This window comes from Mytilus edulis, chromosome 3, assembly GCF_963676685.1.
Source record: "Mytilus edulis chromosome 3, xbMytEdul2.2, whole genome shotgun sequence".
Lineage (NCBI taxonomy): Eukaryota > Metazoa > Mollusca > Bivalvia > Mytilida > Mytilidae > Mytilus > Mytilus edulis.
In genome coordinates, this window is record NC_092346.1 from 74,483,486 (window position 1) to 74,500,008 (window position 16,523).

The 16,523-nt window shown below is 33.2% G+C and overlaps 1 protein-coding gene across 2 annotated transcripts in view; it reads left to right on the plus strand.

Moving 5' to 3' along the window:
- Positions 1-7,106: 7,106 nt before the first annotated feature.
- The window catches only part of LOC139517432 (protein trachealess-like), a 63,827-nt gene continuing 54,410 nt past the window's right edge, over positions 7,107-16,523 (plus strand). Inside the window, exon 1 of one of the 2 annotated variants that reach the window (XM_071308441.1) lies at positions 7,107-7,557. In XM_071308441.1, the coding sequence (XP_071164542.1) occupies positions 7,466-7,557 (92 nt within the window). In that variant the 5' untranslated portion in view covers positions 7,107-7,465. Of the gene's footprint in view, positions 7,558-12,756; positions 12,916-16,523 lie in introns of those variants that run through there. The other variant, XM_071308443.1, reaches the window with a different exon arrangement.

Genomic DNA, 16,523 nt, shown 5'->3' on the forward strand with positions numbered 1-16,523 from the left:
AGTGGCAGCTGAGGGTGAAACAAACAATTTTTTTTTCTCAGAATCAAAAACAAATTATTTTTTTCTCCAAAAACTGGAAACAAACTTTTTTTTCCAAAAAAAAACCATAGCCCCCCCCCCCCCCCCCCCCCAGAAAATCAAATGGTTGCTGCCTAATGACGATTTTGACTTTTACCGTTCAGGAGTTATGGTTCTTGAAAGATTGTAAAATGGCGTTTCCATTCACGTTGTTGCATTTATGAACCATTCAATCTAAGCTTTTCAAAGGAGTGGGTCCGGTAAGGACCGATTTTGGCCTCAAATTTCAGGTTCATCTTACGAAAGATTTTGACCACTTTTTAAACACTTAAGTGTCTATTTCATTTGAATCAATTAATTTATGTGAAAGATTTTAACTGATTAAGTCATTAAAAACAACCCGATTCAAGCTCAAATATGAAAAATCTACCAAATATGTCGGAAAATGTCACTTTTAGATGATTTTTGTCAAAAATGAAAGTGGCCGCATCCGTGTTCATCCTCAACCTTTATATATTATCGTAGAGTGGTTGTATCGGACACAAATTAAGGCTTAGTAAATAAGAACGTCTGCTTGCAATGATACTTGTATTGAACTCTGAAAAGCTAACGTCACAACAACGGTGACGTCGTGTACATGGAGAGCGGTAGCGGGTACACCTCATGTGCAATTCTTAACATTCTGGGGGCCCGCAAATGAATTTAATTACAATAAAATGAAAATAAATTATGAAAATTTAACTTTGAATTACTGTCTCTGAAAACTTTGAATAGCTTTAACTGTCTTTGATCATGAACACGAATAAAATAAAATTATTTCTGTAATAAAGCACGAATAGTTAACAGTCCATGAAATTAAACGATAGTCTCATTTGGTCCACATCTTTATCTTTTCCTTTGCATCGGTCTTCGCTCGTCTGGCGGGTAGTATTTCATCACACGGTCCTGTGTATTCATTAGATGTTAGTTCTAGAGGATATAACTTGCTAATAGGTCTAGACGTTTGACCATTTTTAGTCCGTAAAATAGCTGATCTGCTAAACCCATCTCGTCCTTGAATCAATTTGTCGATGATCCCTACATTCCAAGTTGTTCTTGAAGTTTCATCATGTATTAGAACTACCTCTCCAATATTAATGTTCTGTTTGTCCACTCCTTTAGTTCGATGTTGTTCTCTAAGTGATGTAAGGTATTCACGTTTCCACCTTGTCCAGAAATTGTCAATGATATGATTTTGAATCTGTAACAATTTATTAGCTGATGCGTGTGTTAAGTTTTTTGAATTTTCAATGTTTCCATCTAAAGTTCCGGTGTACGGTAAACTCGTAATTCTTCTTCCGTAGAGTAAATGTGAGGGTGTCTAATTTTCGTACTTTCTGCACTGTCCCCGAACCCGGATAAATTTAAACTTTCTGTGCCAATTATTGATAACTGTAATTTAGCGGCTAAGTCTTCTGTGATGAACGACCTCTGTGCGCCCTCATCAAAAAGAATGTTGGCATCTAAAGATTGTAGTCCTGAACTTACAGGATTAATTGCGGTTTTGAGCATGACATTCGTGTCCTGCTCGTATCCTGGACATGGAGAGCGGTAGCGGGTACACCTCATGTGCAATTCTTAACATATATGTTATGTATTATCATAAAATACAACTTACATTTCAATATTAAGGATGAACACGAATGCGGCCACTTTCGTTTCACACGAAGACTGTCTAAAATTTAACTAAAATGCAAGAATTTTGAAGATTTCAGTAATTTAGCATGACTTAATGGTGCTAGTACCCGATATATGTGCATTGTATTGTCAAAAACAGCCCATTTTTATTTAGCAGAAGCATTCTACTGTCCAATAAATAACTAAAAGCTTACATTTTAACAATTTTGTAAAACTGCTATATTTTGGGGCCAAAAAGGGGTCTTACTGGACCTACTCCTTTTAATATGTTGATACTGATGACAAAATGGAGGTCAAATTTGATATTGACGATTTTCACTTTCACCATTCATCAGTAAGGGTTCTTGTGATATTGCCAGGACACAAATAAATGTTAATAAATCCGGTTTGCTGTCGTTGTGACAGCCTCTTGTTTATATATGGAACTATTGTTTAATATTGTAAAACCACAGACACATTCTTCTGAATATTTTGGTCTGATTTTAATGTCATAGGTAAGATTTAGTTTAAATACATCTTCCTTAGTTTACACTTGAAACATATAAAACTGGTAGAATAAATGTTTGCATATCTTGCTGTTCCTACACTGAGCACATAAGGAGTACAGTAGTGGAGCAGGAACTACTTATCCTTCCAGTTTTCGTTGTATATTAGTTTATTTTACCTTGGTGCTGTCTGTCTTTCATGTGCGGTTTTGATCATGTCCCATTTGTATGTCCTTCCTTCCATCCCCTTTTTTCACCTTGGCAAATTAAATGTAAAAGTATAGCTATATTAATCTTAACATTTACATTATTAAAATTACAAACAGACAAGTCATATCTCTGTGTTAACAGTTTATGAGTATGCCCTTTGTATTCTCTCCCGTCAATCCCGTTTTCCTCTCTATTTAGTTTTCAACTGCATGTCAGACGACTTCTGAAAGCAGTTGTCAAAATATGACGAATGATACAATTTTCTTTCGTTTTTGGCATATTTATTTCAAAACTATTATAGATAGAGAGAAACATTGAAAGCCAAAACTTTCGGCAACACAAAATCTACAAATAGGTCAAATGTTCGCTGACTGTAGTAGACTATATAAGAGTGAGTGCTCTTGAATGACGTTTTTTGTCTACCCTTATTTTGTTTCTTAGACAAAATATATAGAAGACAGAGAAGAAATGTTAACAGAAAAAGAATGATCAGCAACGCACGATCAACAAAAAAGAAGATTTGTCTTCAATTCTATTCTAGACTACAATATTGGAGAGCTTCCATTGTTCAAGGTGCACTTAGAACTACGTAATCGATACATGCTCTTGTAATGCTTTACCTTTAATATTCAACATTGTATCTACCAACCGTACTGGAAACCCTATGATTTCTCTTCTATCTTGACCGACCAACACCTGTGAAGTTATCACTGAGAATCTGCTTATAGATTCAAAAACCTACCACGTTATGATCTTAGACTGCTGTAATAATAGTACCAAGCACCTCACATGAAACTACCACGTTCAGGGGCGGATCAAGCCATTTTAAAAAGGGGGGTTCCCAACCCAGGATAAAGGGGGGGTTCCAACTATATGTCCCCATTCAAATGCATTGATCGGCCAAAAAAAAGGGGGGGGGTTCCAACCCCCGGAACCCCCCTCTGGATCCGCAACTGACGTTATGACCTGAGACTATTTTGGTAGTTGTACCAAACACCTCACAGAAAACTTCCGCATTATAATCTAAGACTACTGTTAAAGTAGTACCAAGAACCTCATATGAAACTATCCCGCTATGATGTGAGACTACTGCATAGTAGTACCAAGCACCTCACATGAAACTACTGTGTTATGATCTGAGACTACTGTAATAGTAATACCAAGCACCTCACTCGAAACTACCGCGTTATCTGAGACTACTGTTATAATTATACCAAGCACCTCGGATAAAACTATCGCCCTATGATCTGAGACAACTGTAATAGTAGTGCCAAGCTCCTCACATGAAACTACCACGTTATCATCTGAGATTACTTTCATAGTTATACCTAGCACCTCACATGAAACTACCGCATTATCTGAGACTACTGTAATAGTAGTACTGAGCAAATCATACGAAACTACCCCGTTATGATCTGAGACTACTGTAATAGTAATACAAAGCACCTCACATGAAACTACCACGTTACGATCTTGGACTGCTGTTATAATAGTACCAAGTACATCACATGAAAGTATCACGTTGTGATGTGAGACAGCTGTACTAGTAGTACCAAACACCTCACATGAAACTACCTCGCTATGATCTGAGACTGTTGTCATAGTAATACTAAGCACCTCACAGAAACTACCGCCTTATGATCTGAGACAACTGTAATAGTAGTACCAAGCGCCTCACATGAAACTACCACGTTATGATCTGAAATAACTGTCATAGTAATACCAAGCACTTCACATGAAGCTACCTCGTTATCTGAGACTACTGTAATAGTAGTCCAAGCACCTCAAACGAAACTATCCCGTTATGATGTGAGACTATTGTGATAGTAATACCAGGCACCTCACATGAAACTACCACGTTATGATCTCAAACTGTTGTAATAATAGTACCAAGCACCTCACATAGAACTATCCCGTTATGATCTGAGACTACTGTAATAGTAATACTAAGCACCTCACATGAAAATGCCGCATTATGATCTGAGACTACTGTAATAGTAGTACCAAAAACCTCACATGAAAATACCGCGTTATCGGAGACTGCAGTAATAGTAGTACCAGCCACCTCGTATGAAACTATTCCGTTATGATCTTAGACTACTGTAATATTAGTACCAATAATTTCACATGAAACTACCGCATTATGATCTGAGACTACTGTAATGGTAGTACCAAAAACCTCACATGAAACTTATGCGTTATGACGTGAGACTACTATAATACTAGTACCCATCATCTCACATGAAACTACCGCGTTGTGATCTAAGACTACTGTTATAGTAGTACCAAAAACCTCATATGAAACTACTGCGTTCTGAATTTAGACTACTGTAATAGTAGAATCAAAAACCTTACATGGAACTACCGCATCATGATCTGAGACAACTGTCATAGTAATACCAAGCACCTCAAATGAAACTATCGTGTTATGATCTATAACAACTTTGGCAGTAGTACAAAGAACGTCTCATGAAACGACCATGTTATGATAAGAGAAAACTGTAATAGTGAGTACCAAACACCTAACATGAAACTACCGTGTTATGATCTGAGAAAACTGTAATAGTGAGAACCAAACACCTAAGATGAAACTACCGTGTAATGATCAGAAAAAACTGTAATAGTGAGTACCAAACACCTCACATGAAACTTTGCGTTATAAACTGCGACTACTGTAATAGTAGAATCAAAACCTCACATGAAACTACCGCGTTATGATCTGAGCCAACTGTAATATAGAGGGGGACAATAGCATGTTAACAACACCTCGATTTTGGAAAAAAACAGTCAACTACAAATGCAGAAATACTGATAACAGTTAACACAGTAGGTTGAAAACAATTAACAGTCTAAATTTATTTTAGATAACAGTTAACAACACCTTGAAAAAGGCCAAAACAGGTTAACAAAAAAATGTATCCCCCCTTATCCCCCCACGTAATAGTTAGTACCAAAAACGTCACATAAATTCCCGCGTTATGATCTAAGACTACTGTAATAGTAGTACCACTGAAGAACCTCACATGAAGAGACAACTGTAATAGTAGTAACAAGAACTTCACATGAAACTACCGCGTTATGATCTAAGACTACTGAAGTACGAAGAACCTCACATGAAACTACTGCGTTATGATCTGAGACTACTGTAATAGAAGTACCAAATACCTCACACAAAACTACCGCGTTATGATCTGAGACTTCTGTAATAGTGGTATCAAGAAAATCACATGAAACTATCGCGTTATAGTTTGAGACTATTGTAATAGTTGTACCAATAACCTCACATGAAACTATCGCGTTATGATCTGGGACTACTGTAATAGTAGTACCAAGAACTTCACATGAAACTACCGCGTTATGAACTGAAACTATTGTAATACTAGTACCAAGAATCTCAGATGAAACTACTGCGTTATGATCTGAGACTGTTGTAATAGTAGTACCAAGAAAATTGCATGAAACTACCGCGTTTTCGTCAATTCTGACCACAATTGCAAGACTTTTTTAAATGTCCCCATGTGTAATAAAATCTAGAACCAATATGATGAAAGTGTAATACAGATGGAAATTTCATAGAAATTCCACATATCGTGCATTTACGAATCTCCAAACATAAAACGACTAAACTATACACGATAATGGGGTAAATAATTTTGACGTGGCCCAAATTTGTGTCCGCGTTGATTCATTTTGAGCTGCCACAGACAACTTTCAATGGAATAGGATTTAAAATTAAAAAGTACTTTTCTATGTAGCTATGATTAGTGTGGCGTTCATTATCACTGAACTAGTATATATTTGTTTAGGGGCCAGCTGAAGGACGCCTCCGGGTGCGGGAATTTTTCGCTATATTGAAGACCTGTTGGTGACCTTCTGCTGTTGTTTTTTTTTTCTATGGTCGGGTTGTTGTCTCTTTGGGACATTCCCCATTTCCATTCTCAATTTTATGAATAAGTTGTTCTCAGATTAAACTGATTGGAATGAATTATATCATTCGTGTTAAATTCTAAATCTCCTTCGGCTTCCGGAAATTCTCTTATTATATATAATTTCGTATTTAAAACAACTCTCACTGCTGTGACGGCAACAAATTTAGATAAACACAACGCAGAGGGGTCTTACATTCAAATTTTTTCAAAGGAGTATATTAATTTTATTCAAAGTTATAACAAAAACTCACTTTTAAATCTTTGTACTTGATTCCTTCCAAACTGTTGAAATGACATTTGAATGTATTTTAATTGATGAAAGTTTAAGTAATACGATTTATACAAGATTCAGTTTTTCATTTATATGGATATTCAAATAAAATTATAATAAAATGTTAGCGGAGTTGCGATATTAGTTCAGGAGATTTATTTTCTTATTTCTATCCTCCATTTAAATTAATAAGTTATTTAGCATAAGAAAACCTACTGACAATATTACATAACAAACAGAAAAGAAACCCTACAAAGTGTTTTACGTAAATCGCTCGGTCTGAAAATGCGCATTAGGCTATCTTTGATTGAATTATCTTTATATATTGAACATACATAAATTATGAAACTAAAAATCGCATCATGCTCGGTTTAGCGTAGTAATTTAATTTAAAAGTTTTGAAGTGCATTGAATTCCTATATTTGGCTATTGTTTGACTTCAAATGCGTCAGTGGATATTTTAAAATTTCACTTATCATGCTGAAATATATACATAATTCTGTTTTTTTTGTTAATGCAGTAATAATAAATGTATACAAAATATCAATGCATTAGTTTGTATAAATTATCAGTTCTTGATAATTTGCAGAAATTTTCTACTGGCTGTTTTGGATTTGCTTTGCCCAATTAGAATTGTTCAATCAATCAATGTTAATCAAAATACTTCTACTTTTGCAAGACTTGTCTTAGACAATGACGGAAAGTCGACCAAAACCTTGACAGTGCGCATGACTAAGGAAACTTGTAAAACATTAGAACTGTTTTAATAAGTAGTTTATTACTCTTTTTTCATCGATGGGTTTACTTTATACCGTGTGTTACAAAATGCTACCTGTTTTCTTGTAGTATGCACGGTTGAACGGAAAATTTTCACCATGAATGAACAATCATTTTTTCAATGGGATTTGGTACGCCAGCCTCTTCAGGGTCAAGCCTTTGGCATGGGGGCATCCCTTCTTGATTTCAGGTAAGCTTAGCGATAAAAAAAAATATATCATTTATATTAAGAGAAAATATCAAATATGTGTTTTTGAATATTTTATGAGAAAGCAATACAAATAATGAAAAAATGAAAATAAAAATAAAAATAAACATAGTGTACGAAACCTGCATAATTGCATTCATGTTCGATAAAAAGTATTAATTAGCGAATACAGTTGTAAATTAAATCATCAACGTCAGAAAATATCCAATTCAAATTTCATATGCTATCAACATTTATGGCTAAATTCAAATTTGATTTTCAAGTTTCACATATACGCAACTGGACAATTAGAATATCAATTATACATTAATATATTTTATGTATGTTAAGCCCAGCGTAATTTTACTCTAGAAAATTGAAAAATCAAACTCCGATAGTAAATTATATTTTTACGAATAAAAATAAGGAGACTTTCATGCACCGTTACATAGAAAACTGTCTTAATAAAACTGAAAGTACAATAAATTTTTAACCTTAACTAATTAATAATCGCAAAGACATTAGTTACATTGTCGTCAATTTTTTCCCCCAGTTATTTAAAACGATTGTAATTCCGAAAAGAACAAAAAATAAAAGTGTTAATTTGAAAGAAAAAGAAATATCAAACAACCTTTTACTGAACTTAAGACGAAGCATATATGTGCAAACAGAAATCAAATATTTCGTTTATGTGTTTTTATTCGAATTGAATTACAAAATTACATAAATTACTATAAAATACCCCTTACTTCTATCCTAAAAACTGGAATATATCTTTTACAACTGACTTAAGTTTTAACCTATATAGTCACGTTATCTTGGTTTTAACCTAACTTTTCTCCATTTGATATAGAATTATACGGACACTTCAATTTTTAACTGAGATTTTATGTATTTATTTCATGAGTATCAAAAGCATTTTAGTAGAAAATAAAACTGTTCATTTATTTGCTTTTATTGATTGACAAAATGGCAGTACCGATTTGTTTAAAAAAAAATCAGGATCAAGCACTGATTTCAGATTTTATTTTTTATTAATTTCTAAATAATATACAAAAATCTGATATGTAACTTAATGATTAATGAATTAAACACATTCTTCATTACATACATTAATGCCTTTCAGTGGTGTTGGTGAACTATGCATCGTTTTGTGACAGATGCATGTTAAAAGAAATTTTCTCGTTTAAAAAATGTAAATAAAACAAATTCCAATTTAACCTCAAAGATTAAACAATAATCCCACAAAGATATCCTCCCTAATTATTCATGTGTCCTGTATGTGTAATATCATTCATCTTTAAGTCAAATTTATTTTTAATGAGACAAATACAACGTATATATTAGATATAACAATTTTTGGGGGTTGAACCGCCTTACATTAACATTAAAAACAAACGAACCGTATTTTACATGTAAAAGTTTCAGCCTCAATTTAATTCCTAGTATTCTAATTTCTATGTGTTGGCATTTTGTACATTTTACTACAAAGATTGTGGTTCACTGTTTTTTTATGTATTTAATCTGCAGTTTCTATAAGTTATTGACAAAGCATTTATTATAAACCATATAAACTTTAATAAAGCTAAATGAAATGGCGAAGTGCATGGCCATTTGGAAAAATGTTATTTTAGAGGCATATGAAAAACCCTGCTTGTTTTCAGAATAATTTTGACAGTTGGAGAAATTATGTTTTATATCTCATCAAAACGAATACTTCGAGAAGGTTTTAGCTGTTATATTGGTGACATCCAATTGGGGAGGGGGGGTTCCTTCCTACCCTTACTTTCTTAAAAACATATATAGAAACACTACAAGAAATTGAACTCTTTAGTTGGTTAAGAAGGTATAGGTTGTATCCGTTGTGACATCTGCTGGCGTGTTGCATGAGTGGTACCACAAGGAGAACAAAAACTACTTATCTCATCCATAGATGTATTACATCTATGTCTCATCTGAGCCATCTCAACACATTACTTTACTCCAGGGAATTGAATGGGATTTGTTTTAAATCTATATATACTATATATATGGTTTTCTGTGTATTGTTTTGTCCTTCCGCAACGGAGTTGCATAACGTTCTTGGACGGATTTGAACTGTCCTCTTTTTCTTCCCTTTCTAGTTTGCATGCTTAAATGAATTAGAATGTGAATTTTGTGTAGAAAAAATGAATTTCAAGAGTTTTTTTTAAATTCATTTTCATTTTTGATCGTTAAACATTTTTTTTTTTAATTATTATTGATTTTATTCTAACATGTATTGCCTAAAAATAATATATTATACATATGCGATCTGGATTTAAAGATTTTGTAATTAAATGATGATTCAGTCACTCCCTTGTAAAGCTATCTTAATAAACAGAATGAAACAAAGATAACAGTTGTCGTTAATTTAACCCCAAAAAAATATTATAGAAAATAGAAGAAAATGAAACAACCACCAAGGTATACAGACAGAAAAATTAAAGTATTATGTCAGTGATTTGTTTTTTACTTCTCTGGAATTACACCACTAGAAGCGTTCAACTCTAAAAATTTGAAAGCAGAAGATTTAAAAATATTAAGATATTTTAAAATTCATTCGTTGTATGCTTTCATAGAAATAGACATGGTTTATTAAACACGGACCTGAAAAAGAACAAAAACACAGTCGTTTGAAAAAAGTGCCGTTAGCTCACATTGGAAGCAGGATACCAGGCGAGAATATTGGTACTATGAGAAGTTCATTACTATATTGGACTTTAGAAACTATAGCAAAGGAATATCGTATTAGTTTAAATGTTCACGTGGTCTCTAATGCTGTTGTTAAATGTACAATTCAAGTTTTAAAAAGTTTGATAAGTGCATGTTTGGTTTGGTTTGGTTTTTTTTAGGTTTTTTTTTTTGCGGACCGGTTGAAAAAACGGATGATTGATTGTTATTCATTTCAGGACAATGTCAGAAAAATATCAGCTTTGCTATTTGAGGCTTTGAAACATCGGAAGGGAAAGGTTTTGTCGGAAGCTCCATTAGAGGGGCGGGCACCCTATACCTACCCAAATCTTAAGTCTGGTTGCATGCCGAGAACAAATAAGTTTGATATTTTCTAACTTTGATCTAATATTTTTTTTATATCTTTTCTACAAGATCACTAGCAAACCATTCACAACTATCTTTTATTCCACTTCTCCGTATATTGAAATTTTAACTAGATATCGCAGATTTTCACAATTCATTTCTTTCTTCAAAAAGCTCGTTTAATTTCGCCTGTAATAGAAATAGACATTAAGCAAAATAATTGTTATAATACATACTCTTTGTGAAGGAATTATATAGTATGTGTCAAACTAAATGAACATGATTCGAAGCATACTATTTCAAAACATCGAAGAATTAAACAAACGGTGCCCCCTTTTCAGAATATCTTTATAATGTGTTCTCAAAATTTTCACGTTTTGGTCCAACCTGAGCAAAGCCGAAGACTTTTCAAATGTTATCTGAATAACTTTATAGACATGCAGTGTCCGTTTGTTCTATGATAAAAAAAAATATCGAAATAATCAGTTTTCAATTTAACATTTTCAACTTGAAATTGTGAAATATGTGTTAATATCCATGTTACCGGTACTTTCTTATCCAGAGGTACCACCAAATTTGAACTCAAAATGTGTAACTTTATAAATTATGAAATCCTATAATAATTCAAGGATGCAACCAATCTTAGATACGTAAAAATGACACAAAGTTGCAAGTTTAAAAGATTTTGTCGAATTTTTAGTATATATAAAACGAATAAGGACATCTTCAAATAATACCAAATATCTATCGGAAAATTCAGTTATGTATCAAATATCTTCCAGATACATGTTTATTTATAATGCATGTCACTCGATGTAAAATTGGAAAGATTGGTAATAATATGGGAATTTATATACATGTATACTGCATGCAATACATAGCATTTGATAAGAGTTCCAATAACGAATTTTGGTACAAATTTTTAAATAATAGTCCAAGTAAGCCTTTAACAATAGAATTATAAAGTTTCCTCAACTGTCGGAGTTTGATCCCTCAGAGAAAATCACAGTCGCATGGGCATGTCTCTTTTTGTCATTTGATGTTCTACACCAGGGACTGTCTATACTAATATTAGTATATTAGTATAGAAAGTCACTGGCTACACTGCCGGTATTTTCGACTTCACATCTTCATTTTTGTCTATTATTTCATTTATTTTTCGTGCTCTTGTAAAAAAAAATTATTCTATTATGGTAGAAGTTTATATTAATGTCGCTGCCGCTTGCTTCTTTTATTTCCCACACAATATTACTTTTTTGATAGCAGTTTATATCTGCCGCCACCTCTGCTCTTATGTTTTTACACAATCTTACATTCTTGGCAGCAGTGTTTGTATTTGCCCTCACCCTCTATTCTAATTTGTTTTTACACATCTTACATTCGTGTAAGCAGTTTATATCTGCCGCCCCAAATTTTATTTTCAACATAATTTTGCATTCCTGGTAGCAGTTTATATCTGCCGCCCGCCCCTCTTCTATATTTTCAACACTCTCTCTTACATTCTTGTTAGCAGTTTATATCCGTCGCCCCTTTACTTTTATTTTCAACACAATCTTGGATTCCTTGTGGCAGTTTATATTTTGAATAAAAAAAGGGGGTCTAAGCCTCAAGTGTCCAAAGTTGACAAACCCCATCTGCTCTTTCACACGAAACAGTAACATCAAATGTGTGGAACACTAATCTTTCTCATGGCTAAACACAACAAATCTCAAAGGACAAGCATCCCTCGAATATTTTCTATAGTGTACGTTGCCACTAGACGTTAGACGTCAACGACCATGCACCTAACTAATCAGTTCAAACAGGTATATTTCGAAACTACCTTTTGTAAGATACATTACTTATTTCTTATTGTCATCGTATTCTATTTGAATTTTCGATAGGTACCAGGAGGTTACTTTGTAAAATTTCAGGTGCATATAGGTCCTGATTAGAAATATAGGTAAAAGATATCATTTGTTTTATATTTGATCAAATCGACAAGTAAGTTCGGTAACTCTAAATGAAAGTTTCCTTATTCATTCAAATCAGCCATTATTAATGTCAAAATTTTATATTATTCACAAATGATTCCTTCTCAAATAAATGTGCAGTATAATGTATCCAAACATAGGATGTGGCTTTGTTATGTAAAATAGTATATTCAATGAACATTTGGAATACCTGTACAGGTGAAATAACTTTCTTTAGCAGTCTTATCTCTTCAAAGATGTGTCTATTAAAATGTGCCACTTTTTCTTAAACCTTTTACCTGAGATAAGTGGATTAAACCGTCAAATTTTCGTGTTTTTCTGGTCATTAAAGGTAAGATTTCCTCGTAGTTTAAGTTTCATGCTCTGTAAATAATACCTCTTTAGATTGAGTATTTGTGTACGTGATCAGTGCATACTACAGTAACTTGTTGTATGTAATGCTATCAATATTTGTATGTTTATTTTTTGGTTTCGTGAAATCATTGTATTATTCTAATCAAACTATAAAGAAACAATTGAATTATTCATTTAGATTTTATATTATAAATAAATTGATTGAGCTATAAAAGTGTTTTAATATAAAGCAATGCATATTATATAATAAACGTTTCAAATTCTAGTATAAATACTGTCACTATAATGTATAATAATGTTTAATAATTCGTAATTCTAGTGTTTACTTGGCGTCCAGTGGCGAGTATTTCACACCTGTTGTGAAAACACATTTAGCATAAATCAAAAGGCTTGTCATTGCCAAAAAAAATTTGACTGGACTGGGATGCAGGAGGGAAAACTTATGAAGAGAATGAGAGCGTCGTTTGAGAACGACCCGAAATGTCGCCTTGCAACAAGGCATCGTTACGGACCCCGAAAATATTTCTCAATGCGTCTTTATTTTACAATTACTGTAATACTCTTCCAAAACAGACCTTTGTAATAAATGCACCAATTCCGATTGGATATCACTGCTTGCGTATTTATGTTTTCACAATTCAAAGCGAAGCCCCCCCCCCCTAATTCCGAAAAAGGTCTTCATTATGTTTTCATATAACAACGTGAAAGCCCTCTATTTTAGAAAAGGTATACTGGTGGACGGCATCAACTGAAAGGACCTGATAGGAAACGCAGACAATTGTTTTTACTTCATTAAATTATATTTTGCCAAAATCCCATGACTCAAACAGTAGCATTGGTCAATTGACAAACCACATTTAACGTCGTGGAAGTGAGCATGGGTGTTTTTATCGACAGGTTGTGGGTATTCCTATGGTCACCAGTTGCGCACCTTTGAATACAGAGTACTGTTATTAATCACAGTTTATGGCCAATCTCAGTAAAGACCCGTCAAAATTGCATTTGATTAATAATTTCAACGACACTGTTCGTTACCTTGATGATATGTTTTCGTTAAATAATCAAGATTTCTTAAATTTACTGTCGAAATTTACACAAAGGAACTTATCTTTAAATAAATAGAATATAAACGATAAGAACTGTTCTTTCCTAGATTTTGATATTTTAGTTTTAAACGGGAAACTCTACACTATAGTGTACGACAAAAGGAACGTTTCCTATTGTTATTTTTCCTTTTTTGGACGGTCATGTTCCTTTGGTACCCTATATTAACGGTGTTTATTTACCACAATTCGTTCCCATACTGTGGTGACGTTTTCGATTTCTATATATTACTGGTAAATGATTAAGGCTGGGATTTCTTTACCACAAGTTACTCAATTCAATTCAATTATTTTATTACTTTGAGCAAATAATGGTATTACACCAGTCATTTTTGGGGCCCTATATAGCTGTTCGGTGTGAGCCAAGGCTCCGTGTTGGAGACCGTACTCTGACCTTTATTGGTTTACTTTTATAAATTGTGACTTGGATGGAGAGTTGTCTCATGCATTGGCACTCATACCACATCTTCTTATATCTATTATTTTTATATGCATATATGCATATGCATGGCTCTCCCTACAATCTGTCGATACCTGCATCATGCCTGTATCTTGCCATTGCAAAAGGTCATGTTTTTCAGGAGCACTTTTCACTGCGGCCTAATTTTGCAATTCTATTGAACTTGTACTTTTAAACCGACTGTGAATACAATGTAACTGCATACTAGAACATCACTTATCATTTGAGCACTAATTTTATAAATGGAAATAGAATCTTTTTCTTTTACAAATATCTTTTTTCAAATCTGCTTGACAACAGTTCGTTACATTTGCACTTAAAACGAATAAAGTAACTAGACATATGCTGATCTTTGTTCTCTTTCGGTCCTAATAAAATTGAGAATGAAAATGGGGAATGTTTCAAAGAGACAATAATCCGACCAAAGACCACCACGGGGTATTCAACACAGAGAGAAAATCCCACACCCGGAGGCAGGCTTCTACGGGCCCCTTAACAAAAATGTGCACTAGTTCAGTGAAAATGGACGTCACACTTAACTCCAAAATATATAACTATCTAAAATTAAAAATCATACAAGACTGTCAAAAGCAAGAGGGTCCTGACTTGGCGGGATAGGCGCAAACTTGCGGCGGGTGGAACATGTTGTTTGAGAGCTCAACCCTCCCCCTATACATATATACAACCAATGTAAAAAAAAAATGCCATTAATGGAACTAAGTCAGTCATGGGTAACTGGTAATGGAGAACAAATTTCCCATTCGTAGTCTTTATTTCACACAACGTGCATGTTTCACTATGCAGGAAATGCATTTTCTGTAGTACATTTAAATTGTCAATAGCTATGCTTTAACCAAAATTTTCAGTTTGTTTTGATTGGTCGATAGATGCATTAAAATGATCAATCAACGTGTCAGATTTTCTGTATTTGAATGATTATGTTTTATCTCATTTCCATCAATTTCTCAAAAAAGACAATAAATTTGAAATTCTTTCAACATGATACATCCCAAATTATCATATTTGTCCTAATAATTTTATAAAGTTTGATGAATGACATGAGGATTTTTCAATTGTCGAATTTATTTTCGAGGTGTTGATGAGTTTGCACTTATTTACATTTCTTCTTTGCACTTCTTACTGAAATGAGAAGTGCAGTAACTGAAAACCAAAAGTACATTTATTTGAGTTGTTCTATTTCATTTACTGAAATAATCTTTGAGAGTATACATAGAACTAGTCATTTCAATTTTATCAATCAAATGTTTTTTAAAACGAACATGGGTTTTTATTAGTTGAAATTGGGATTGGAACTAGCTTTGAGTTAAAGTTCGGTTGCTTGTGTTTTCTCACCTTTATGTTGCTGTTTGTCATAATAATTACTGTTTTTTTTTAAATGTTTTCAAATAAAATCGGGCCTTGTTTTTCTCTTTAAAATTGTATCACATTTTGTTGTTCTTGGGATCTTTTATAACTTACCACGGTGAACTGTATAGTTGTTAATATTCGTGTCCTTTCGTGTTTTTTTTTATAGGTAAAGTTGTCTTTTTGACAAGCAAGCAACATCACATTATGTGTATATGCTGCACTGAAGAATTGTAAGATTTCACAATTTATTTCTTGCACACGTTTTGGTGTTTTTTTTCCATTATAACCTGACGTCATCGTGAACATGACTTTACGCTTAGTTTTTATATACATTATAAATATCAATACCTGAATATCAAAAAATATTTCCATACCACGAGAAGATACATGGGGATTTTTAAACGTATTTATTTGAATTTTATTATTCTGTCTATTACTTTACTGCTCAATCCTGAGAAATAATATGCAAATTTGTGTGTAATTTTCAATGTATAAATTATTTCCATAACCTCTTAAGGTGCACTTGTTGCAACATATGAATTTTATGATTGATTAGACCAATTTTGGTGATTTATACGTATGTCCCTGCTATAAAATCCTCAGCTTGCTGGCAACATATATAATTCTGGAAATTATGTTGCACGTTCAGTTTTT